The sequence below is a fragment of the Metarhizium album genome (genome assembly GCF_000804445.1).
Source record: "Metarhizium album ARSEF 1941 chromosome Unknown scaffold_29, whole genome shotgun sequence".
NCBI lineage: Eukaryota > Fungi > Ascomycota > Sordariomycetes > Hypocreales > Clavicipitaceae > Metarhizium > Metarhizium album.
In genome coordinates, this window is record NW_024467603.1 from 147,793 (window position 1) to 171,518 (window position 23,726).

At 55.2% G+C, this 23,726-nt stretch overlaps 8 protein-coding genes across 8 annotated transcripts; 1 reads left to right on the top strand and 7 right to left on the bottom strand.

The window, feature by feature from the left end:
- Window positions 1-1,077: 1,077 nt before the first annotated feature.
- MAM_07277 (mannose-6-phosphate isomerase) lies at window positions 1,078-2,496 on the bottom strand (the record flags this gene model as incomplete). Its single annotated transcript, XM_040826075.1, has 2 exons — window positions 1,078-2,259; window positions 2,353-2,496. The coding sequence occupies 2 exons, from the start codon at window positions 2,494-2,496 to the stop codon at window positions 1,078-1,080; spliced, it is 1,326 nt and encodes a 441-aa protein (XP_040675924.1).
- A 1,125-nt stretch (window positions 2,497-3,621) lies between these two features.
- Window positions 3,622-4,708, bottom strand: MAM_07278 (uncharacterized protein; the record flags this gene model as incomplete). Its single annotated transcript, XM_040826076.1, has 2 exons — window positions 3,622-4,539; window positions 4,607-4,708. 2 exons carry the CDS (start codon window positions 4,706-4,708, stop codon window positions 3,622-3,624), a joined length of 1,020 nt encoding a protein of 339 aa, XP_040675925.1.
- Window positions 4,709-9,418: 4,710 nt separating this feature from the next.
- MAM_07279 (RNA binding protein) lies at window positions 9,419-10,945 on the bottom strand (the record flags this gene model as incomplete). Its single annotated transcript, XM_040826077.1, has 2 exons — window positions 9,419-10,808; window positions 10,866-10,945. 2 exons carry the CDS (start codon window positions 10,943-10,945, stop codon window positions 9,419-9,421), a joined length of 1,470 nt encoding a protein of 489 aa, XP_040675926.1.
- A 1,052-nt stretch (window positions 10,946-11,997) lies between these two features.
- MAM_07280 (uncharacterized protein) lies at window positions 11,998-12,474 on the bottom strand (the record flags this gene model as incomplete). The annotated part of the gene is made up of 1 exon (XM_040826078.1): window positions 11,998-12,474. One exon carries the CDS (start codon window positions 12,472-12,474, stop codon window positions 11,998-12,000), a length of 477 nt encoding a protein of 158 aa, XP_040675927.1.
- A 3,194-nt stretch (window positions 12,475-15,668) lies between these two features.
- On the bottom strand, window positions 15,669-16,789 carry MAM_07281 (uncharacterized protein; the record flags this gene model as incomplete). Its single annotated transcript, XM_040826079.1, has 2 exons — window positions 15,669-16,496; window positions 16,550-16,789. 2 exons carry the CDS (start codon window positions 16,787-16,789, stop codon window positions 15,669-15,671), a joined length of 1,068 nt encoding a protein of 355 aa, XP_040675928.1.
- Window positions 16,790-17,216: 427 nt separating this feature from the next.
- On the top strand, window positions 17,217-18,171 carry MAM_07282 (40S ribosomal protein S24; the record flags this gene model as incomplete). Its single annotated transcript, XM_040826080.1, has 3 exons — window positions 17,217-17,299; window positions 17,685-17,932; window positions 18,092-18,171. 3 exons carry the CDS (start codon window positions 17,217-17,219, stop codon window positions 18,169-18,171), a joined length of 411 nt encoding a protein of 136 aa, XP_040675929.1.
- Window positions 18,172-18,886: 715 nt separating this feature from the next.
- MAM_07283 (uncharacterized protein) lies at window positions 18,887-19,447 on the bottom strand (the record flags this gene model as incomplete). Its single annotated transcript, XM_040826081.1, has 1 exon — window positions 18,887-19,447. One exon carries the CDS (start codon window positions 19,445-19,447, stop codon window positions 18,887-18,889), a length of 561 nt encoding a protein of 186 aa, XP_040675930.1.
- A 1,523-nt stretch (window positions 19,448-20,970) lies between these two features.
- On the bottom strand, window positions 20,971-23,573 carry MAM_07284 (uncharacterized protein; the record flags this gene model as incomplete). Its single annotated transcript, XM_040826082.1, has 2 exons — window positions 20,971-23,224; window positions 23,311-23,573. The coding sequence occupies 2 exons, from the start codon at window positions 23,571-23,573 to the stop codon at window positions 20,971-20,973; spliced, it is 2,517 nt and encodes an 838-aa protein (XP_040675931.1).
- Window positions 23,574-23,726: the final 153 nt, after the last annotated feature.

Sequence of the window (23,726 nt, forward strand, 5' to 3'; positions counted from 1 at the left end):
GAAGCTTCTCGAGGACGGATCCGAATGGATGGATGGATGTGCGGGTTGGGAAGCCGAAAGCTTGGCTGCTGGAAAGCACCCGGCGGGCCTGGTGGTCGAGCACCGTGGACAATGACGGTTAGTTAGTCGGTTCACGCACTTGTGCTTGAATACCCAGGCGTTTCTCGCGTGCTCCGTTGCCGCAAGTCCAGACGAAGCCCTCTCCAAGTTTGTGCCCGGTCTCGTAGGCACTGGGCTCTGAGCCTCTGACCCCTCGAAGTGCTGCTCGACAGCGCGACTGTGGCAGTGACAAATGGCAACGGCAATGGCAAGCAGTGCCGACGCCAGAAAATGTCACCGCAAATAGATGCAACGATCAATGACCCACGTCAGGCCAGGGCTATATCGGAAAGAGAAAGGGCGGGCTCGCTGCTGCACTGTGATGGAGCCACGCGACTCGAAGCAGACGGAGACGGGGAAAAGGCGGCCGTGACGGTGGCGGAAGCGGAAGCGGAAGCGGAAGTGGTAGCGGTAGCTGTGCGGTCGGTTTGTCGCGAAGGTAAAGGGCACGGGTCGAGATGGGAGAGATGGCAAGGCAAGCAAAAGCAAGCAAGGCCAACCCGCTTTGATAAAGAACTCGATTGTATTTTGCAGGGGGGGCCGCAAAAACAGCAAGAGGTGAAGCCTGGTGGGAGCGGGAGGGGCGGCGCACGAAAGGTGCCGGATTGTACGGAGTACAGAGTACTCTCTCGGAACACTGTGCCTCCGAGGCCCGAGACCCGGTCCGCCGCGTGTCTGCGCCTCCATGGAATCCGCCATCTCCAAGAAAGTACCCTGCGGGTTCTCTGTACTTGCCTCTTGACCGGTTCGCGAGAGCCGCTCTCAAACTCGACCGCCCATCAACAACTTTAGTCGACACCATCACGGCACCGGCTCAGATCGTGGTAGCAAATTTCTCTTCATACGGCATTACTATACGAGATATTGTATCGTCCCTTTTTAGCAAATTTCTTCTCATACGGCATGATTATACGGAATATTGCATCGTCCCTTTTTTCCCCTTTTTCCTCGTCCCCTCCATGTCCCATCCCATCACAATCACAATCTCTCCCTGCCGCCATCGACCTCGCAAAACGCCTTGAACGTAATAAACTCGTCGCCTTGGGCCTCGAGCACACACTCGGCCGTCGAACCCACAAAGAAGACATGTCCCTCTCCGACCTCGTAAACCGTCGGTCCCACGCTGATCTTGCCCTTGCCATTCGTGCAAATCACAATGCTCGGTCCCTCGAGCGGCTCAAACGTAGCTTTCGCCCCGGCCCCTTTGAGCACCGTCCTAGCCACAGCGAATTCGTCAATCGGCGGGTCGTACAGGTCTACCGCCGAGCCGGAGCTGTAGGCGGCGCGGTTCAACTTCGCGTAGGGGTAGTCCGTGGGCGCCATCTTTTGCTCGTCGATCGGCGCGTAGTTGTATGTCAGCATGTCGACGAGCGTCGCGACGTCCTTGAACTTGGGCGTGAGTCCGGCCCGGACCACATTGTCCGACGCCGCCATGCACTCGATGATGTCGCCCGATAGGTAGGCGTGGATGTCATCCGCCACGAGGAACAGCGCCTCTCCAGCCTGCAGCTTGACAAGGTTGAGGAAGAACAGGACGAAGATGCCAATATCCTCGCCAAACTGTCCATGCAGACGCGTGACGAGCTCCGAAAGGACCTCGCCGTTTGTAGATTCGACGCCGCCCGACGCGAACGCGGCGCCCTGCGACTTTGCCAGCTCGACTAGTTTCCCGACGCCCCTGGCGACGTGCTCCGCCGAGGAGGCCATCAACGCTCCAAACGCCTTCTTCAGCACCGCCTTGTTGCGGCCCTCATCGCCACCCTTGATGATTTTGGCAAACTCCCCGGCCACCTCGTCGCCAACCAACTCCCTCAATGGCCCTACAGTCTCCAGGAAATGGGCAATCTCGCCGAGGGGCCGAAAACCGCAGAGTCCCTCAAATGGCGTGATGGCGATGGCCATTTCCGGCTTGTGATTGTCGTCTGGGTAGTTTTGGGGATCCCGAGCGTGCAGCTGCTCGGCGAGCTTCTTGTTGGGGTGTGCCTGGATCGATAGGGCCTTGTTGATGGAGAGGACTTTGAAGAGAAAGGGAAGTTTGGCGCCGTACTTGGCTGACACGGATGACGAGAGGAGCTGCTGGTTCTCGGAGCAGAGATCGAGGAGCGTTCGGCCCGTCTTGACATCTTTCGAGGGGTTTGAAGGGTGAGTGCCCATCCACAGCTATTTGAATTTGAGCTTGTTGTCAAAATACTCTTTCTGTCTGCAGCAGCTGCGGGCGCAGCATGGGACGGCCGGACGGCTCATGTCTCGTACCTCTGCGTATGGCCTGTCGGCCTGGATGCTCAGCCCATCCGACGGCGTGGCGGCCGCGAACCTTGCGGCGGCAGACTCGCTCCCCCTTTTCCCCCATTCGTACGAGTTGACGCCGCACTGGAGGCGGAGGAGGGGGACCTGCATTGTGGTGGTGGTGATGATGGTGATGATGATCAAGTTGGTGGTTGCGGCGGTGGTGTTGTGACGGTGCGGAGGCCCTTTGACACGGTGAGAGTTCGACAACGGCCGGCGTGGCGTGTCGAGAAGGGAAACCAAGAAGCAGAAACAAATAACCAGTGCCCAAGGTACGTCTAGTCGCCTATGATGGCGACGTAGAATTCGAACTTCCCCTCCCTCGTGGTGCTGTCAAGTAACAAGTTGTCCGGTCTACCCCGCCGCACGCGGCCCAAACAGGAAGGGACCTGACCTCGACCCCAATCGAGTCTGGTCTGGTGACTCTGGTCCAGGTCCAGGTCCAGGTCCGCCCTTCACCAGCCTAGGCCATGGTTGACCTGGTGGCATCTTCAGGAATCACGAATCGCCCATCTGTCCCAGTGAGATTCATAAAGTACGTTGGCTTGTGAATTGGCCATTCCACCGCAAGACAGAGCTCCTGTAATAACTTATCTAGCTAGGCACATGCATTTGGCCCCGGAGCCGCGCCACTCCCCGTGCGACGCCGCCACGTCGTCATCGGAATCTGGCTCCCATGTGGCCAACGCGTTGCTGTACCACACTCCATCCTCATCACCCACGCTTCTCTCCTGTTTCTCTTGGCTAGGTCTAACGGCTGGGAGGGTTGAGCCTGCCGTCTTCCGTCCGCACCCTTCACTTACACAGCCCAAAGTCCAACCAACATCTCTCCACTCCCAGCCCTTGCCCTGACGTCCTGCGTCACGACCTCTATTGTTCGCAAGCCAGACCGCCCTAGTTCGCCGTGTCCGTTTCGGCTCCGTACCGTCTCCCCGTCTCTTGTACAGCAGATATGGAGTTGTCTCCCATCATGGAATGCGAGCGCCAGCAAGGTCAGTCAACGCGCAAGCTTTCCCCTTGCCCGCCTTCCCGGCCTGCTTGCAACTTGCCAAGTACCTCCGTCCAAGTGGTACGCAACACCGACGCCGAGCAATGAGTTCGTCATGTATGTACATGAATATGTTGAACAATGCGGGACAAAAAAACGAAGAAGAAGAACAAATTCAACACACTTGATGGATCCAGGAGGCCGACTCGGCCCATCTTGCCAGATTCAATCTGAAAAGACACGGTTCTTCAGCTATGAAGGCCGGCAGAGGCATTCCCCCGACAGTGTATGGGATCATTTTCCGTCGGTGAAATCGATCCGAGGTACGGTCCGCGTCCCTGCACAAGATACTGCTGGTCGTCCAGTGCAGCCACGGTTCCACCTTCAGACGTGGTGTCGGTGTATCGGTAGGGGTATCCCGACAGGTGAGATCTCAGCGAGGCTGCCTGGCCGAATTCATCTACCGGCGGAGCAGTAGTATACATGTCCGCGCCACGGTCCATTGAGCCTCCATGATAGGAAGCCAAAACACCGCCATCATACCCGTGGTAGTTGCTGCCACTGATGTCCATGAGTCCAGAATGCTCCGCCGCGCTTGAGACGGCCGACGTTCGACGACCCATCGCGCTCACAGAACCGGGTCTGGACCGACTCGAAGACAGCGGTACAACCTTCTCTCCGTTGCCGGCAGTCGACTCGGGATAGCAAGGGATTGCGCTGTCGAAAGAGTAACCGACATCTCCCGCAGACGCATGTCGGCCAGACGCGTTGCCGTAGCCGTAACCCCCACACGTGTCCATGTATACCATGCCGTTGGCTCTCACTACCATTGAATTGGTCGCCGGACGATATTGACCCATCATATACGGATGGTCATGTCCCGGCGGCCCCTGATGAGTCGTTTCAAAGTCCATGGATTGGTCGTCGCCATATCCGTTCGTCCACTCGTGGACTTGTTGATACTGCTTCGGCCCGCAGCCATAAGCCATGTCGCCCTGGTCTCCCAAACTGTCGTGTCCGACAGAACTCATCATGCTGGGCGTGTAGAGTGGCGGACTCGCTAGAACGGGAGATGCCATGGAACTCCGGCCGGGATACTTTCTGGAGACGCCCATGCTGTAGTTCAGGCCGGTCGATCGTACGCCTTGGACTTCTTGAGATGAAACCTAGCAATCTTGTAAGGGCCGTTTACCAGGCTGCGGATGCAAGGCCAACGTACTCTGAGGAACTGACACGGCTCAGCTCCAGCACTTCTACAGTTTGTGCATCCATCTCCTGAACCATTATCTCCGCTGCATCGAATCTTTCTCTGCCGGCAGCGTCCACACTTGCCATTGCATTAGTCGACTTTCCGTGCCATGGCAAAGTGAGCCCCTAAAGCTTCAGTCTACTTACCGCAACAGCAATTCGTTTTCTCTGCGAGGTGGATTCGTCCATTCCGCCAGAGTCCATGGACTAACTCGCCTTTGAAAAGCTTTCGGGCCCAAAACGGTGGCGAGCGAGCAAATGTCAGGGACGATGTCGACGAGCCGGTCTTCGCTGGAGGACTGCCCAAGTGATGTCCCAACTTGTGTCTACCAGTCAAAAGAAGCAACGTTTGAATCTTTTCGTAGACCTTGGACGCGATCCCAAGTTGGAGACACAGTCGCAGCAGAGGTAGACACGCAATAGTGCAACGGTGACGAAGGTGATGGTGATGACGGTGTTGGTGCAGGATCAGCAGTTTGGTGTCACACGTATGCCCAGCGTTTGTCAAGCTCGACACAAGCTTCCGACTGTGACAGCTGCTGGTGTACGTGCAGAAATGACACACAAGGAGACGGCCGTTTGTGGCGGAAATTGGACAATATGGTTCCGGGTTGTTCAGAAGAAAGGGAGAGATGGTGATGGACACAGGCGCCAAGGCAGTCGGAGAGGGCAGGCAAGGCTTAAGGAGTAGATGCCAGAGATTGTTTTATTCTTTGAAAGCGGGCTCTGTCCTGTCAAAGCCGGACGTGATGAAGAGGAAGCAGCCGAGTTGATGCTGAGGCGAGGAGGGAGTAGTCTGGATAGCTCGGGGTGCTGCGGCTATGCCCTGTTGTTATACGTCGGCCGTACGACGGATCAGAGGTCCTGAAAACACTCTGAGTCTGATGATAGCTTGTTTGTGCCCGCCGGATCACGTCCGATGCGTCCAATGGATTCCCATCCGATTGCACGACTCCATCATCGCCCGGGTCTCTCCCCTATGTTTGTCAGAAAATGTTGCCAAACCACGGACCGGCCCTTCCTCGAAACACAGCATCCATCAACTCGCTCAGAAGCAAATTTTACTAGCTGAGGCACGTTGCTCCCCCTGTTTATCGTCTCGTTTGTCCGGCCTGCGCAGGGCCTACCGTCTCTTCTCCAAAAACATCCCAAAGTGGATTGGACGCATGGTCTGTTCGTCGCGGTGTTCCCGGTGGTCGTTTTGGAAGCAAGGACGGTTACGTACATGAAAGTGATGGGGGCATATTTCATTGTATTCCACACGGGACCCGGTCATGCCTCTTCGCAGTCGATAGGAGGTTCGACACCTTAGCATTGGGGGCAAAAAGCCCCGGCAGAGAATGCACGCCACGACCCGACAGGTTGGGGCAGGCACCCGGGGTTGTTGATCCCGTACATTCAAATCTTGATTGCAGAAGCAACTCTTTGCAGCTTGTATAAGGCTAGCTCCCGGAGGCAACACAGAACCCGCCGTCAGGGAAAGATCCCGAAAACAGCGGACCATCCCATCCATCTGTTTGACGCCCAAGTGGGTGAGTGAATCTTGCTAACGATCCACCTGCAGCATCCATGAGTCTCGCCCGAGGTAATGACAGATGATGGGTGGACGAATAGGTTCGCGCGCCACCAATCACCCCTTCTACGGGATGTCATCGTCGGTACGTGAGTCTTGTTCGAATTGCCAGGCTATCCTTTGCCCATGGGCTGGCTCCTGAGGCATTCATGGTTGCACAGCCTGTGAATACATCGTAATCAAGAACGGTGTTTGGCGGGTACCACTGTCCATAAGATACTCGTACATCTTGACGCTCAACCGAGTGCCGCAAATTGCCCTCACGATGGAAGAAGTCGGTACCAGCCGCCTGACGCCAACCCCGAATGGCTGGAGGTCAACTTGAGTAGTATGAGCAGCAGTAACGCTCGTCCCTGAGCAAACTCGGCAAATTTCAAACGCTCTTCTCTGCATCAAATCCCAGTCAGCGTCGGTGTGTCCCGACAGGCACCCTGGGTTGTCCGTCCACAAGTCACCACGTATCATAGGGCTCTGTGCGGTCATACAGGCCCATGGGATGGGCCATGGCCCAAGCCGCATGTGCCAGTGAGTGCTCTTATGCATACTGGCTGAAGACACAAAAACGTGGTGTCATGTTCTGTTGCCTTGCCCAAAACATTTCATTTCGTTTGCAATGTCCTATTCTTAGTGTAACTGTTTTGGCCAAGAAAGCAAGATATAGCCCTTTTGAATAGGTACGTGAGCAAGGTGGCAAAATCAGACCGTGTGGGCTTCGTGTTCCGTAATTGAGAACCAGTTGCCGGGCCAAGGGGGTTGCAAATGCAAAACAAACACACAAGACACTCTGCCCATGTAAAGGCGTGATGGAGTGTCTTGTGTGTTTCCTGCTGCCCACGCGAGGGCTAAGCAAGCATCATGGCCAAGCTTCGTTGAGACTTGACGATATCGCCAGGGCGCACGTCTTGTACGAGCTGATGTCTGCATTTGCCATCGCTCTGGCACGTGCGAGCCATGCAGTTGGTTGAGATGGGCCAGGCACGGACAAAAGGGGTAATAATAGAGCCCTGGTATTGCTACATGAATGCGCCGTCACTATTCCAGAAAGCATTCATAGCCACTGGACGAAGCATGGTTTTGTTAGGCCGTCGGTGTAATCCGAGGAAATCTACCCTCCCCCCGATCCTGCGTTGCAATGACAGACACGCTCGGCTGGGAGGCGCTTGGTAAGTTAACAAACACTTGGAGACGCCCCTGACCACTTGCAGCGAAGCATGTAAGCAGCGTGGTCGCGGATCGAGATTTACTTGGTCTGTGGAGCGGCATGTGCTGTCCACGCGGTGTGAAGACTTCGCTCCCTTGTCAGGGACTGCTGAGTGCTCGCTGTTTGCCCGTTGCAAGAAGAGAAGTTTCTCAAGTCTAGGGGGCATGCCTCATGAAGCGACACAGGACGTAGTTGAGAAAGCAGGACCGATACCATCATCGTACAAGCAGTGAGGGTGGCGCCACCGAGGGAAGTATCCCTGGACCAGGTTTTTCCGCCACAGCGACGAGTATTGCTCACGAGGTCGCAAAGAAAACACCCCAAGGCACGCTGCGTATGTAAGTGAGCAGTGAGCAGCGCATGCCTGGGGTTTTCTGCTGCCGGCATGATGCTGTATCAGCGAGGCTGGCTGGGTCGAGAACTCGACGGCAATGGAGCAAGGCCCCAGGTCAGTTCGGGCTGAAAGAAGTCCGGGACGAACGGTGGCATCCGCGGCCACCAACCATGCAAGCCCCAGGCGAAGCGTATAATGGGGTATATCCGTATACTGAGTTGAAGCATCTGCATGTGTGTCATCACCGCCACTCTTTTCTCGGTTATTTTATTCCAAGAAGACGTCGATGACCATTCATTGATGCAGACGCAACTGGCTTGGCGCGAATTTCATGCGCGACTCGATATGAGCTGCACGCCACGGCAGACACATCGTGTTGACGCATTTAATCTGCCTCCGCTACGGAGTTCTGTCCAAAGAGCTGTTGGCTACACGAACGAGACAGGGTTGGCCACGCTTGGAGGCTCTTCCGATGCCCGTCATAGTCGCTAGCGGTGTCCCAATTGAGATGTTGTGTTCATGTCGCCAGAGCCGGCCACGCTGGCGTCTTGGTTGTTTAGGGTCCCTTTGGTTGAAGCCCCCAAGGCAAGTTGGCAGAATGATGTGCCCTGGTACTGACGAGCTGACAGGATTCGGAAATATGCATTTGGCCGTCGTAGTTTTCCGGACAAGCTCACATGGAAGCCACATCGCCTCGGAAGCGTCCCCCGTCTCCTTGATCGGCCGGCGGCACGGGGACTCAGAAGGTCGGCTGGAATACGACCGTTGAATCCACCTCTTCCATAGATTACGTTACTTGGTTCCAGTGCCAGCTCCGTCGGCTACCCCAGACCCGGTGAATCTAGAGCCCAAGGCCATCGAGCGGCTCCGCAAACTGTCTCGGTACGATGCCGGCTTCTCGCCAAATCTTGCTGACCGCTGCAGCCGCCGGTGGACACGCAGGCATCCCTGTGACCATATCAATGAGTTTGGCTCGACCTTTGCTGCCTTTGGTAAGCATCTAGCCACGCTCAGGATAGAAGAGGCTTTGGGGCAGTCCCGGCATCCATTTCGGACCAGTGACGGGTCAGCTTGGGCATGATGTCATATTGACAACCCATCCTACACAAGCATGCACTTGTTTATAATTAGACTTCAGTATGCATCGCTCGGCGCACTACGCGAGGGCTGAGGCTATCCGATATGGAGCAAGGACACTCCTGAGCCTGCTGGTAACGTATATTTCGGATGCCAAAGGCCGCGTCTGATAAGTCGACAACAACTGCTGCCAATCCTTGATGCCGAAGCTTCGGAAAGACTGGGGGCTGAGACCAGCAGCGATGGGGGGAGTCAATGCGTCTGCGATTCTCGCTTGTCGGCGATTCCAAGCCGCCAGGTGGCTCAACTTGTGAAACATGGCCTGGTCGAATTGCGCAGGTCCCTGGCCAAAGATGCTATGTTTGCATAAGCGGTCAGAGGAGTAGGTCGTTTCTGGCCATCTTGCATGCTGGAGTGGAATATGCTCCAGACAATGTTCAGAGTGCGCGGCGTAACACGAGTGCCACAGTCGTGAGTCGTGATGGGGTATTGACGAATCGAGTCCTCGTCATGCCAGGATTTTCTCCCCGGCCAAGGAAGGACATCAGACGTCGGGCAATAAATTTGTCTGGAGAGGTGCGCCAAATGTATCTCTCAGCCTAAAGATTCATTTCATCGTCTTGGACGATACGAGTCGTCGCGCTGTTCTGTACCCTTATCCCGTTGTCCATCTCGATCCCTATCCCTGTCCCCGTGTCTGTATCTGTCCTTGTCGCTGTACCTACGATTCCGATCTCTACGGTCCCATTCTCTCCCGTCCCCGTGACGATGAGAGTCCCTCCAAATCGGTTGTCTATCACGGCTTCGTTCTCGTGTAAGCGGGCTGCGGCTTCGAGCGTCGTCATCTCGCCGATCCTCTCCCCTTGATGAGGGATTTTCTCCATGCATATCCCTTCGTCCGCTCCGTGTATGGCGACCCTTCATCTCTTCGTCACCATAGATCATGCCGTACTTGTTCTTCTGCGGAGCTTCTGCCTCAGCTCGGTATTGCCTTCTCTTTTCAAGTTCATCAACACCGCCCCAGCCACCACGCGAAGCATTTGCCCGTCGCTTGCTATTTGTGTCCTTTCTCCAAACATCGCTTAGTTTACTTACACTCTGGGAGAAGTCAACATGGATTCTTCGATCATCTATCAGTACGCCTTGCATTTTAAAGTAGGCGGCTTCACAAGATGCTTTGTCTTCAAACTCGATAAATGCGTATTGTAGACTGTCTCCTGTTTTTGCGTCTCGAATCACTTCGCAGCTCAAAATTTTTCCAAACCGACCAAAGATTAGCTCCAGATCCTGGTCACCTGTGACTGGATGTAATTTGCAGACGAAAAGAACGTTTTCCGGCGGCTTCACCTCGGCAAACGGTAAGTCTCCCATCATTTCCAACGTCAAGGCCTGTGCGTTGGCCTCGGTCTGACGGCGTCGCCGTTCCAACTCAGCCTCGTCTACCCCGTCATCTTGGTGCAAAGCTGCCTCATCAGCAATTCGTACTGTCTTAAGCTGAGACTCCGTTGGCGGCGGGCTTGAGCTAGGCTCCCGTAAACCGGAAGGGTCGGGATATGGGTCGTCCAGCACGACTGTGTGTTTGATGCGGATGTCGACCAGAGGATAGCCTTTGTCATCAACAATAGCTTCATTGATTTTCTCCAATGCATCAAACCCTTCTACAACTTTTCCAAATATAGCGGCCTTGCCGTCTAGAAAATCGGTATGTTCGCCAAGAGTAATGATGAATTGGGAGGCAGCAAGGCGCGTATCGGGGTCGGTAGAGAGGGGCACCGTGGCCATGCTAACTGTGCCGCGCTCAACGTGCTTCAGCTTGGGATGAAAAAAAGCAGGAAATGACTGCTTCGAAGGGTCTCCGGATATGTGTCCCCATATTGAAGAGCCCCCATCGAATTGTTTCGACAGAGGCCCGAGAGGGTCGCCAGTTTGGAATGTGAAGTTCTTTTGCACTGAGTGAATGGGAGAGAAATTGTAGTATTTGATTTTGCAGAGCTTCAAGAAACTACTCAGAAGGACGTTAGCGACACCTCGTTAGCAAAGGACAAAAAACGTCGCTTACTTTTCACAAAGCTTCGGCGCATGTTCGACCAGCAAGTCGACAACAATATCACCAACGCTGGTCTCCAATAGAACCGACATTGCGACGAGTGTCGGGACTGTCCCAGTGCAGGCAATGCTGATGAAGCTGCTGTTACGACCAACTTTTGGACGTACCGTTGGACCATAGAATCTGGAGGGTTTCGTTGCAATACCTATTTGCCGATGTTTTCCCGGAAACTAGTAAGTGGTTCACGTGACGTCCCTACTGTGGACCCTGTTTGTTGCAGGTAAGACCTTCCTTTGGCAGCAGCAGTGATGACATCAGGAAATGTCTGGTGAGTTTCCAGTGGAGCAAAAACAAGAACTCGAGACTTGTCGTGGTGGGGGGGTGGCCATAGCAGGCCGTCTAGTAGATAGTTTGCGCCGTAAATCATGCTCGATGAGTGCAATCAATGCCTAGGTCAAGTTAGGACGTCGACCTTGCTCAGCAACTAGTGCAGATATACGACAACTCCTGACAGGTACATGGAAGCTTCGTTGGCTGTCCAGCAAGTGGACCTCTTCCGACGTGTGCAGGATTAATCCCAACTCTTTTTCCTCAAGTACTAGCTTAGTAACTGGGACAGACAGGTTTGTCACCAGCATGAACTGCTGGTTTCTTCCGCTGTCAAACTAAACTACTCCACGTCACGTCACATTTATCATGTTGGGCCAATTGCGATGCGTCACTTTTCGGAGACAAATTCAGATGAAAATATTTGCAATTTCAAAACCACAGGTTTCGTAGCCTGTGCAGAGGAAAACGTTACTAGGCAGATGGATGCTTGTAGCAACGCTGCAGCCGGTGCTGTCAGAAAAGTACAGGGTAAGTCGTATAGTAGAAGAAACGTCCATGCAAACAATTGTCCTCACGACGTTGAGAGTACCGCCATTTTGTGGGACCTTAATGCCATTATATCGCTTTTTAACCAAAGAGGCCCATGCCACTGTCCATCAACGCCGTAATTGCAACCAAAATCCCCCCAAAGCGGAAAGAATTCCACACGAGGGAAGCGCCGATGCCACAAATTGCCTAGGTATTCGCAACAATGATCAGGTAAAGAGACCTCGCAGAGGCTATTGCCGCTTTGCACAGCTGGCGTCCGGTGAGCTCACTCCATGCAAGGCGAGCTCCTGCGCCGCCGGCCTGAGCGAAGTTCCTTCTCCGTCTCCATAAGCCTGGCTTGTGCCCACATGCGCATGGTGTGGTCGCCACGGACTGCGTCATAGTTGAGGAGTTCTGTCAATGCGCGTTTGATACTCTCATTGACGTCGAACAGACGCTGCTCCTCGGCTGAAATGGCATGTATTGTTTCTTCATCCAGAATTGTGTCTAGTGAGCCGGCGCCAGGCGTGTTCCGGCCACCGTGGGCTCGAGTGCGACCATGTTGACGTTCACCGCTCTCGGAGTGTCGTCTAGGCGACGTCGACATGGACGATGTGCTGGATGATCGAGTTGAGGCGCTCCTCAGTGAGTCCTTCCGCGGTCGTATTTGTTCGAGATGGCTAGAGAGCTCTTCATGCTGCTCCTGCAGCAGAAGATACTTTTGCAGAGCAAAGTTGTAGGTTTGTCTCTTGCTCGACGTCATTTTGACTTGGTTAGGAGAGGGGACGAGAAAATCGGCAACGGTGCTTCCTTTGCCTTAAGAATAGCAAGGATCGCGGGGGGGGAGCCAGGTAGTTATTCAAATCGAGATAAGGGACTCTTTATGACAAGCCCATTGGAAGTGAGGTCGGTATAGCAGAGGCGTAGGCGGTACGTACTATGAGCAGGGGGTTCGTTGCCACGATGCAGGATGCGGCTGCAGAGGAAGCCCACTCTCGTCAGCCGTTGCCAAGCAGAGCTGCATCGAGGCACAAGACAGCCCCAGGATTTGTTGGAAGATAAGGAGCCAGCCGATGTGAATGCATACACCGGTACAGCAGGAAAGAAACGTGGTGGCGGAAAGGAGTAATTGGTCTTGGATCGCCCTTTGCCGGCACGCTGATATGGGATTTCTGTCAATCACCACCTCTTTTGCCCTTGGAAGAGGAGAAAGTGGCAGGAAGTGCGAGAGCAGGTGAGGAGGTGTACTTTGTAATATTCGACTCTGTGTTCCCTACTCCGTACCTGGGGAGCCGTCACTGTTGTATTATGCACGGAGCTTTTCAATGAGCGATAGCCCGGTGGAGACAATCTAATGTACGGAGTAGTAGCTGCTGCTTACTGGCCCGAGCTGGAAATTGGGGGTGCCGTTTGTATAAAGACGTATCAATAAGGGGGGGAGGGGGTGCCGACTCTGATTTCATTGATTGTCGAGTTCAGGGTATGTTTTCAGCTGTTGAGAAAAGCTAGAAACAGAATATTGACGACACATTGGGCGACGATGTCTGGTGGAATACGTACGGAAGGAGCGGGGGGGTGGTGGACTGCTCGAGAGGCCGAACGTGTGAACGCGGCACCTTGAAGCCCCATTGGCACCTCGCCAACCGCACCTCGCCGCCGCTTCTCGAGGCAAATCTTGTTCCAACTTTGTTGGCGACGGGCCGGGACCAAGTAACTTTACCAGGTCTGATGCAATTTATTTTCCCTGCCGCCGCTTTGCCAATCGGGGGCCACGAGGCAGATATGGCGGCCAGACACTTGGGCGCTGCATATTTGATGGCGCTACCACACACGTTGCAATGGCGTAGGCTGCTGGATTGTTGGCCAGAGATGCGAAGACACCCTGGGCCAGACAACAAGCAATCGAGAGACCCCGACGGCCAGCCAACCCGTCCTCACAGATTGAACAACACACCAACACAGACACGACACGACACGGCACGACACGACACGACACGACACGACACGACATGACACAGCACAGCACACACCAGCTGCCACTCGCGGGGGGTTTGGTTGGTAAGGCAAACCCAGACACAAGTCCGCTGTGATTTGCTTGCACCATGTAGATCCGTGACCAAGCAAGTTGCAAAGACCAGTCTTTGCGCGCTGGACGGCATGAACTGTGTTCTGGTCAGTGGCTGTTCCGTCCGGTGGTATGGTGATTTGGGTGGTATGCTTGTGGCGCCCGACTGGAACGAGACTGGTCCAGAATCAGGCCCGGGATCCTTTGGAGGGTCGAATAACCTGGGACTGATGAGCAGGATTTGCCAGCCTAAAACTCTGACCGGCTGCAGGTTCTTTTGATTTGATTGATGAGAAGACAGCCGTCAGGGGACAAATCTGCAAGTCAAGCATCAGGTGACAGTGGTGAGAGGTGAGCGTCTCCCTTGAAGCATCTATTCGTACGCGGCCAGTTCGGGAAACGAAAAGATTCCGAAAGAATTGATTCTTTTGCCATTTTCTGCGAGAGTCTTGAGAAGTCTAGGACACGATTTGCATTGCAGCAGCGGTTCTTGATACCGGAGACGGGGGCTATCCCATCAACTTGTCAATTTGACTGTTGGGCCGCTCGTCATGTTTCGTCAGCCTTACCCGGTAAATCCAGCCGCGTCGTCAGAGTGAAGTTGCCAACCAAGCTTTGAATGTCAGAACGTCAACCGTGTCTTCACTAATGAATACTGCCACAGACCATGCGTGTCGGCGACATGCCTACGACGGGGGTCGCTTAGATGTTAACTTGATGTGCTGCGATCGCGAAACACAATCCGTACACACCAACTACCATAGTTGTACGGAGAGGGACCTGGGCAGGGGAGCACAGAGTAGTTAACTACCTAAAGTTACACTCTTCTCATCGCGGTGGATCCGCAAAAAAAGTGGCCTTGATAGGGGAAGATGGACTGAGGAACGACTAGGGAAAAGGGCCATGATACTCACAAAAGCATTTCCTGCACTACGCGAGTACTAATCGTCACAACACAGCGCTGTAAGCAAACAAGACAATGCGCGCCGTCGAGAAACTGACTCGGCTACGATCCCGAGCAAACGAAACTCAGCGCCGAACGTTGCCTGGTCCCGGATCCAATGCCGCAATCATATAAGTCATGTAGTCCGCAAGTAGGGGGGAAAAGCCTACCATTAGACAATTGACGAGCAAGCTGTGTTGCCAGATTTTCTCCGTCGACGCACAAATTTTTTCAGTTCTCCCATTGCCTCGTCGTTCTAGTTCTTGCTCTTGCTAGCTTGCTGGTGTCCAAGCAAACTTGCGCGCACCGACGAGAGTGAGACATGTTCAGCCCGCCCTCCCTTCCCCTTTTCTCTGTTTTCCTTTCCTTTCCTTTCCCTTCCCTCTTTCACTCTGTCCCCGGACTGTGGACGTTTCGCTGGTCAACCAGCACACAGGCGAGGCCCGTCACCAACCACGATCAGGCCTTGACAAGTATCGTAGGCAGTGAGGAACATCGCCAAGAGTGGCCTTGTAAGATGCCATCTGGCGTGTTTCTTCCAAAACTACCTAGCTGTAAATGGTACAACCGGTCCCCGAGGCCGGAACAATCCCCCCTTTGCTGGAAAACACGCCGTGCGGCCAATTGCGTTTGGTGGTGTCGTCTCACCCTCTCCTCCATCACCGACCTGTGCAAAGTCCATCATTGATGACCTCACTCATAGTCTCGCTCTCCACACGCCGATAGACACCGCGACCCCGCCCCGTGAGCCGGATGGCGTCAGAACAGACCACCGGCGGGGGCGCACTTTGGCCTCCACATCAAGTGACGCCAGTCATGACGATCCAAAAAACTTGTCAACTTGTCACCCGTTTCAACCTCCCTGGTAACTATTGAATGTGCCCCTTTTTGTCCATGTCGTCGCTGCCCATTCCGCGGCCGCCGTGGTCAAGGGAAACCCAGCCATCCGTCAAGTTTTGGACACACGGCACAAGTGTATTGCCAGCTGGTCGTCGTAAAACGGGCCATTCTGTTGCGATCGAGGAGGCACATCAACGTGGAGGTCCTCTACAGCTAGCTCACATTGCCTGCACACCTCTAGAAACGTCTGGTATGTCTCTGCATTTCGTTCGGTTGCTGATATGTATACCTTGACACTGGGATACATGCCGAAGAGATCGAAAAGAGTCGCGGCCAAAGCCGGCATCGCTCGCGCATCATATGTGATATCGGCGCCCAGCACGACATCGACTGGTTGGCCGCCATTCCATTTCTCCTCCTCCGTGCCAACCAATGCGTGTCCCCATTTGATACCCATGGGGCTGATTTTCGGCGAGTCCTGGAGGCTGTTGAGGAACAAGTTATCCAGCAGTCTGTCAATGACGTCTTCGGATCCATCCGAAACAATGGCGTGCGCCGCTTGCAAGTGCTTGACGCAGAGCACCGACGGATACCCGGTGCCAGCACCCAATTCCAGCACGCGTTTTCCTGAGACAAGGGACGGATTTTGGCACAGGTACTGTCCCAACTGTAATGCCGCCTCCCAGGTTCTGTGGCCCGTAGTGCCGCCGGCGGCAATCAGGTTTCGGTTTTCGAGTAGCGTAATGCTCGGATGTGGAGCGGCCGTCTTCAACTGCGTCCCGCGCTCAAGCAAGGACAGATGATATGTCACATAGCACTTCCTCTGCGCTGATATCGCACCAGGTGTCAAGGGAATGGCCAGAGCTGCTGATAATGTCGCCATGATATCGTCAGAGACTGCCTTTTGAACCTTGGTCAGGACGACCATCACGGCGGCCTTGGGCCTTGGCAGTATGGATGGGACAACACTACAGGGAGGAAAAAACTTACATGTCTGTCCCAATCATCTATTGCAGACTCTATTCGGAACACAAGTTCCTTCAAAATTTTGATCCGATATCTGTCTGGGGGTCCGACGTTGGACGCCTCGGCCTTGAAGATGCGTTTGTAAATTGCATCCTGAACCTCGTCCAACCGGAGGAATTCATCTCGAGGCCAGTCGAGATTTGACTCTAGTTGAAGGTATTGGTAACAGAACCGATCTACCTCTTGGCTCCATGGACGATCCATGTCCGTTCAAAGGATACGTCCATTGAAGATGGTCAATCCAAGTTGCAATCACTGACAGACAGCTTGTGGAAGCTCGCGTGCTCCTCCTCATGCCACCCGCGCGGAGGCAGTGTGGGGTTTGACCAATTCCCATCCCAAAATGGCAATGTACTTTCCGAGGCTTGGCCGACGCATCACGTGACCGCGCTGCGAAATTTCGTGCGGTCGGCGGCCCGGTTTCTCAGGCATACAGTTTCTGGTGGCTCTCCACATCTGTAACACACGCACAAATTGTTAGGGTTGGACCCAGTTTAAGCGACGCGGACGGAATTTTCGCCATGGGTCACGACTTCGCCGAGCAAGCCCTCACAACCACCACGGATTCGAAGTCGCCACGCCCAACGCCCTCCGTCACCACCCACAGAGACAACATCTCAGCACCACAAGCATGGCGGACAACGACAGCCCCGTTACCCTGCGAACTCGCAAGTTCATCCGTAACCCTCTTCTGGGTCGCAAGCAGATGGTCGTGTGAGTTTGACCCTCTCTTCGATGGTGCCGCGCAATTGAATGTCGACTTCACGGGGGAGAAACGGGGGAAATGGTGGAGGCGGCGCGCAAATTCTCTCCTGCGATGAACTCGACGACGACAAATAACCAAGTAAAACGATTGCTTGGTACATTTATGAAAAAAAAAAGACGACCAAACCACCGAGCAAAGCCTCCAATTCACCTGTGACAAGGGTCGCGCAGACGGGCACACCTATCGTTTGTCACTGTCGGCAGCAGACCAAGCCACGGCCCCGTGAAGAAGTCGACGACAGCGTCGATACTTTACTCTTTTGCGCGGCACGACCGAAATGACTTGTTGCACACCAGCCAAAAACGCGGGAAATGCTAACAATCGGGAATACAGTGACATCCTTCACCCCAGCCGCCCCAACATCTCCAAGGAGGAGCTCCGCGAGAAGCTGGGCGGCATGTACAAGGCGCAGAAGGACCAGGTGCAGGTTTTCGGCCTGCGAACCCAGTTCGGCGGCGGCAAGACCACCGGCTTCGCCCTCATCTACGACTCGCCCGAGGCTATGAAGAAGTTCGAGCCCACCTACCGCCTTGTCCGTGTCGGCATGGCCACCAAGCCCGAGCGCGCCAGCAGACAGCAGCGTAGGTGCTCACCCGCATGCCCCCTCTTGGCTTGGAAAGTCGCCGAGCATCCAAATCTCCTGTTTCTTGCTTTGTGCAGCCAGACCCGAGCGATTCGGGAGAGACGAGGAAGAAAAAAAGAGATACAAAGAGCTAACACTCCTCCTTCCCCCCCCGCAGGCAAGCAGCGCAAGAACCGACAGAAGACGCTCCGCGGCACAGCAAAGGTCAAGGGCGCCAAGGCAAAGAAGGACAAATAAGCGTGACGTGCAGTCGTTGTGAAGATGGGGCAAAGGGGGGCAGCGGGCACGCGGTATCAGAGTGTTGCCGCGGGGCGCTTGGATTTCTTGGGCATCAGGGAAACTATGTTCACGAACCTCTGGGAACGCATTCGGCTTTTTGGGGGCGGACGGGGGGGTATGAGACCACGGCTTCCATGGTCTACCTTCAATACACTAGCATGAGATCAACAACGGGTGTTTCGGCTTCGGACCAACGAATTACAAATACATGTGACTTGAGAAAATTCTTTTTCTCCTGTTTACGTGTTTCTCCCCAAAGGTCTGGTGTAACGCAAATGTTTGCCCCGCGAGTCACACGACGTGCTGCTTGGCCCAGGGCAGGCATTTGTTCCCGCCGGCGAGAGCACCGGACACGACTCGTGGCACTGGAACATGTAATTTGCTGCAAGTTGCAACCGTGGTAAAGTGGAAGTTATTTGAATAACGATGCCGTCCCGCAGCAGGGTATCGTGACCGCAGGTCATGCGCGAGCAGGCAAGCTGAAGGAGCCATGCGTCTATGCCATTTCTCGTTCTCTTTTTCTTTTCTCGTTTTTTGTTTGTTCTCTTTTCCTTGCCTTCCTCTCCATCCCTCTCCTTTCTTTTTTTCGGTTTTTGCCAGCAAAATCCACGCCCATACAGAATCAGCATCGTCATTGTCATCATCGTCATCGTCATAGTAATCATCGTGGCCGTCACATCAACCCCAGGGCAAACACGCCGGCCAAGCACCCGACAACCAGCCACACGGTGGCCGAATCCCTCCTCACCCCCTGGGCCTTGACGACGGGCAAATGCCAGCCGCAGTGCTCGCTGCCGGCAACGGTGTTGCATGCGTAGTATGTGAGTTGTTTGTAGCCCTGGCTGGCCAGAGCGGCGTCCTGGTCGGGCGCCGGCGTCACGATCGGGGTGTAGGCCGGTGGCGCGGAAGGGGGCTCATCTCGCTTTCCGGCAGGAGGAGCATGAGCGTGGCTAGCTCCCTGGGGGTCACGACCATGTGGTTCGTGATTGTTTGCGTTGCTCGCCGGACGTGGATGACGGTCATCACTGTCGTCGTGCTCGTCCCCCCTTTTGTGATGGTCTTGGTGGCGGGCGCTTTTCAACCCCGTAGCACTGGCAGGGAGCGCGGGCCCGTGGCGTATCCGCTCGAGGGAGTCTGGGACGACTGCGTCTCGCTCTGCGCGTGCGGGCAGCGACGATATCGACAGGACTGCCAAGGCGACGAGCAACAGGGCTGGTCGGGTTCGGGGAGACATGGCAATGTGCCTGGGCCCCCGACGATTGTAGGGACCACGGACAGGGCACTGCCAGCAATTTTTAATTTTTTTAAATTTTAATTCTTGTTAGAGTCTCGCGTTGAAGAGGCGGATGAGCTCGGAGAAGGGGCGGTATATCGGTCTCGTGTGTTCGTGTGGTGTGTCTGGCCGAGGCCTCTCTCTGAATGCCGTGTTTCCCTCGCACGGCTTGCGAACCACGGTCAAGAGGGGGTCTGGATAGGCAGATGAAATGGACGGTTCAGAGGCGGGCAAGGAGATGATGCACATGTCGAAAATCATGGTGGGAGAAATGCTGCCTTTTTACAACAAGACAGGGCAGGGCGTCGTGACTCAGGCGGCGTTGAGGCGTCATCATGGCTTGGCTTGGCTGGGGGTTCACAAATGACTAAGACGGGCGTCCTGATCACATGGACGTTGCCAACACCAACTACTTTCGCTGCCGAGGGCGGGCGCAGTACGTACGGAGCTCTCGGCTCGCGGTGATGTGTCCAGATGTCGTCCATTTATGCTGGTGGCACCTCCTCCCCGCCTCCCCGCCTCCCCACCTCGTCCTTTATAACTACTTAAAGTTACATGCCGGACCCTTGCGCGTGCCTTTGCCAGTCGATTTTGGCCCGTCTCTGGGGATCCCCCGCCCTTTGGCGATCGTCACATCATCATCGCCGTGGTCCTTGGTGCTTGCTGCCGACAGCATTGCATCCGCAACCCCCTTTGCATCTGGAACCGCGCGCATTCTCGATCCGTCCCATCCAGCCATCTATCTATTCATTTCATTCCAGCGTGCCTTGCATTTTTGGGCCTGCACATGCAGTTGCCGTCTCCCACCTCTCGCATCTCGCATCTCGCATCTCGCCTCTCGCCTCCCGCCTCCCGCCTCCCGCCTCCCGCTCCCGCCGTCTTCCACAAGTCAATAGTTGCCTACTCCGTACTTCAACCTGGTAAAGCTAACTCGGCAGAGCTGCGGCCAGAGCAAAAGCCACATCTCATCAACCTCGGGCCGTGTCCCTGTTCGAGGGTCCAGATACATCAGCCACCACCCAGTCACTCACTCTCTCTCCAATCTCCAGTCTCCAGTCTCCAATCCCCACATGCCGTCAGACTGTTTGAGCACAAATGACCAACCGCCAACCGCCAACCACCAGCGCTCTGCGCCCGCGTCCAGAGACCAGACTGCTCGCGCCTACGCCTGCCGTGGCCGAGACACGGAGGGAGCTCGCGGTACACGACGTTTTCCGTGACCCCTTGCCCGCCCGGCATGCATTACATTACATGCACAACGCTGCCTGTGAGGCTCTGGAGCTGTGCGCCAGGCCGTCGCCTGTGCTGCAATCGTAGATACGCATCTGGTTTCAACATGTGTGGAGAAAACAACCTGCAAATCCTACTACACACGTCAAGGGTATCTATCTATCCATCTGGTAGGCGCCCACGCCGACATACACCGACTGCGCTCCAAAACAACCCGCCGTTTCCGCCGCGTGACCGACCCAGCACTACATGAATCATCCCTCGCTTCCATTCGTCGGCGGCGGCAATGTGCCCTGCAGTATCTTGGGCTCAATCATCTCGTCCCAGAGAATAGTCCGAAGCCCATCATCCGGCGCCGCTTCCCCGTCCTCTTCAAAACCAGGCATCTCGAACCTGTCATAGACCCTCTGACCCTTGTCGTCGTAGACCTTGTGGTTGTGCTCTCGGTCCCTAAGTGCCAGCCGTACATCCAGTCTGGACTCGGTTCCACCGGGGAGAACCTCCCCCGTGACAGACGCAATCACGGGCTGCCACTGCGTTGCCTTGGACATGATACATCGCTTCCATGTAATCACCATGCCTGCCCTCGCGCTGCCCTTCTCCAGCGTGGCAAGACTGCTCACGTCTTCGGGTAAGGCTGGTAAATCCTTTTCAACCGGCGCATAATTGTCGCCGGCGTCGCCATTGGTAGTCGCTTCCCCATTCACATGGTTGCCAAACAGGTCTCGACTTGTCGTCGACCGTCTCTTCTTTGAGCTGCCGTTGGTGTCGGTAGTCTCTGCGTCTGCGTCTTCGTCTGCGTCTGCGTCTGCGTCTTCGTCGTGCCCAGTCGCGCCCGACGTTTCGTAAACACAAGCACCGTCACCGTAGCATTGAGCTTCTCTCTTCCGCTTCCGCATAGATCCATATTGTTGTTGGGGATCCCACCGCTGGACAAAGGGGAACGGGGGCTCCGACAAAACCATGCCTTGGTGACAGCATTCCACCGCCCGATACGTCATCTTCGACTTCCATGCGTCAGCGTCCGCGGCCTCCTCGCTGGCTACCTGGACGTCCTTGACGTCCTTGTCATCGACGACCTGGACAATCCTGGCTTTATTCACACCCTTGGCATCCTTCATGAGGCCTTCCCTGATACGCTCTTCGTCTGCCTTGGACTTGGGGGTCTTGAGGCCCAACGCCCCAAACAGCATTCTTCTCCCCGCCCCCATGTCCACCCGAGCACGTCGTCCCGATGAATCTTTACTCGTCGGCGACGCCACATTGTGAGGTTTGTCTGGCGTCTGTGTTGTCACCTCGCCGTTGGCCAGGGTTGGCTCACTTGCCGTCTCTACGGGGATGGTATTCTCGGACAGGGCGCCCAACAAGGCCTCCTTCCGGGCTAGAAGCTCTGCATCCTCCGGGCTCGGCGTTGGTGTTTCTTCTTGCTGCCTTATCAGCTTGGCCCGCTTCCGTCGAGCATTGCGTTTTTGTGTTCTCGAGAGGCCCTGATGAGGTGCAGATCCCTCACTTTTGACCAACGCCGTCGTGGGCCTCGAAATCTCTCGCACGGGCTTAGACTCGTGTTCGGACTCGGACTCGGACTCGGACACGTCAGCATCACTTGAACTGTCATCGTATGACTCGTCACCGTCGCTGTCCGAGCTGTCACCTGGAGAGTTACTCGTGTCTTGGGCGTAGCTGGAGCGTCTTTCGTCAGAGTCGTCAGAGCCAGAGTCGGACGTGCTGTCGCAGCTTGACCCTGAAGATGACGTTGCTGAGCCCTCGCTTGCTACTTCCTCAATGAGAGGCTTTGAAGCTGGGCGTGGCTGACCAAGCAAGGAGGGCACGGCTGGAGGCACGGGCGAGGACTCATGCTGCCCCAAGAGCCCCGTCACCATGCGATCCATCATGTCGTCGAAACTAAGGCTCGGCGCAGTCGATCGTCGCAGCGCATCATATGTCCTTCTCAAGTCTTGCTTCTGTAGAAAAAGCTCCTTCTCAATGGTCGAAAAGGATAACAGGGGGAATGCCATCCGAAGTACGCCTAGTTGCTCCAACGTGGGCTCGATCAAAGCCGGCTGGCAATTGCCGCTGCGGTCTTCGTCCTCGCCAAGAAGCCGGACCTCCTCGGCCAGCGCTCTGGGCGAATAGTCGACGTCGGCATCGCCTTCACTATCCCCAGACACGCTCTCGCTCTCAGATTCAATGTCCTGACCAGGTTCGAATTCGCCGTCTTCGTTCCCCGACATGTCGGGATTTTCACCATCATCGAGGCAGATGGATTGTAAACGCCCGCCGTGCGCTCCAACGCATCCAGGCGGGCCCTCCAAAAGCAATTGCTCCGGCGCCCGGTCGATTCGCGCCTTTTTACGAGGCGGCAGCTCAAAGGCCGGCCGGTCGCACGGTGTTCGCAGCCATGGTCGCCCGAACGCCAGTCCATCGACAAGGTGCTTGCCGTCTGTTGAAATCTGATGGCGTCCGCTGAGCCGGCGTCTTCTAATATCATCTGTCAAAAGGGACCGGATTCTACATGCGTCAGGTCAGCCAAGTCCCAGACGAATGAAACGGTAGATGAGTCTGGGGCCAAAAAAAAAAGAAAAAAAAATCCGTACATGACATGATCTTCGTCCTTCAAAATCTGCGAGACCCGCTGGAAATGCAGACACTCGTAGCTTCCGCCACTGTCATCTGAAAGCTCGACCGCATAGTCCTCTAGTCCCCAGTCGCTGCTCTCGAGCGGCACCACTTCGTTGACCTGGGCGAGCAGCTTGGCAATGGTCGTGTCCGCAGAGCAAGCACACGGCCAGAGGAGCTTGATTTCCGGCACGCCGTGTCGCCGGACGGTGAGGCGCAATCGGATGTCTTTGGTCGACATATTCTACCGCAGCATAATTGCACACGAGCGTCGCGAGAGCCTATTTCCGAGGCGAGAAAAGGCTGCCAGTGGCAGCTGTAATTTTGTCCAGAGGTTCGAAGGTGAACAAAATGTTAGGCACCGAGGGACAGTATTTGAGGGTGGTGGAAGATT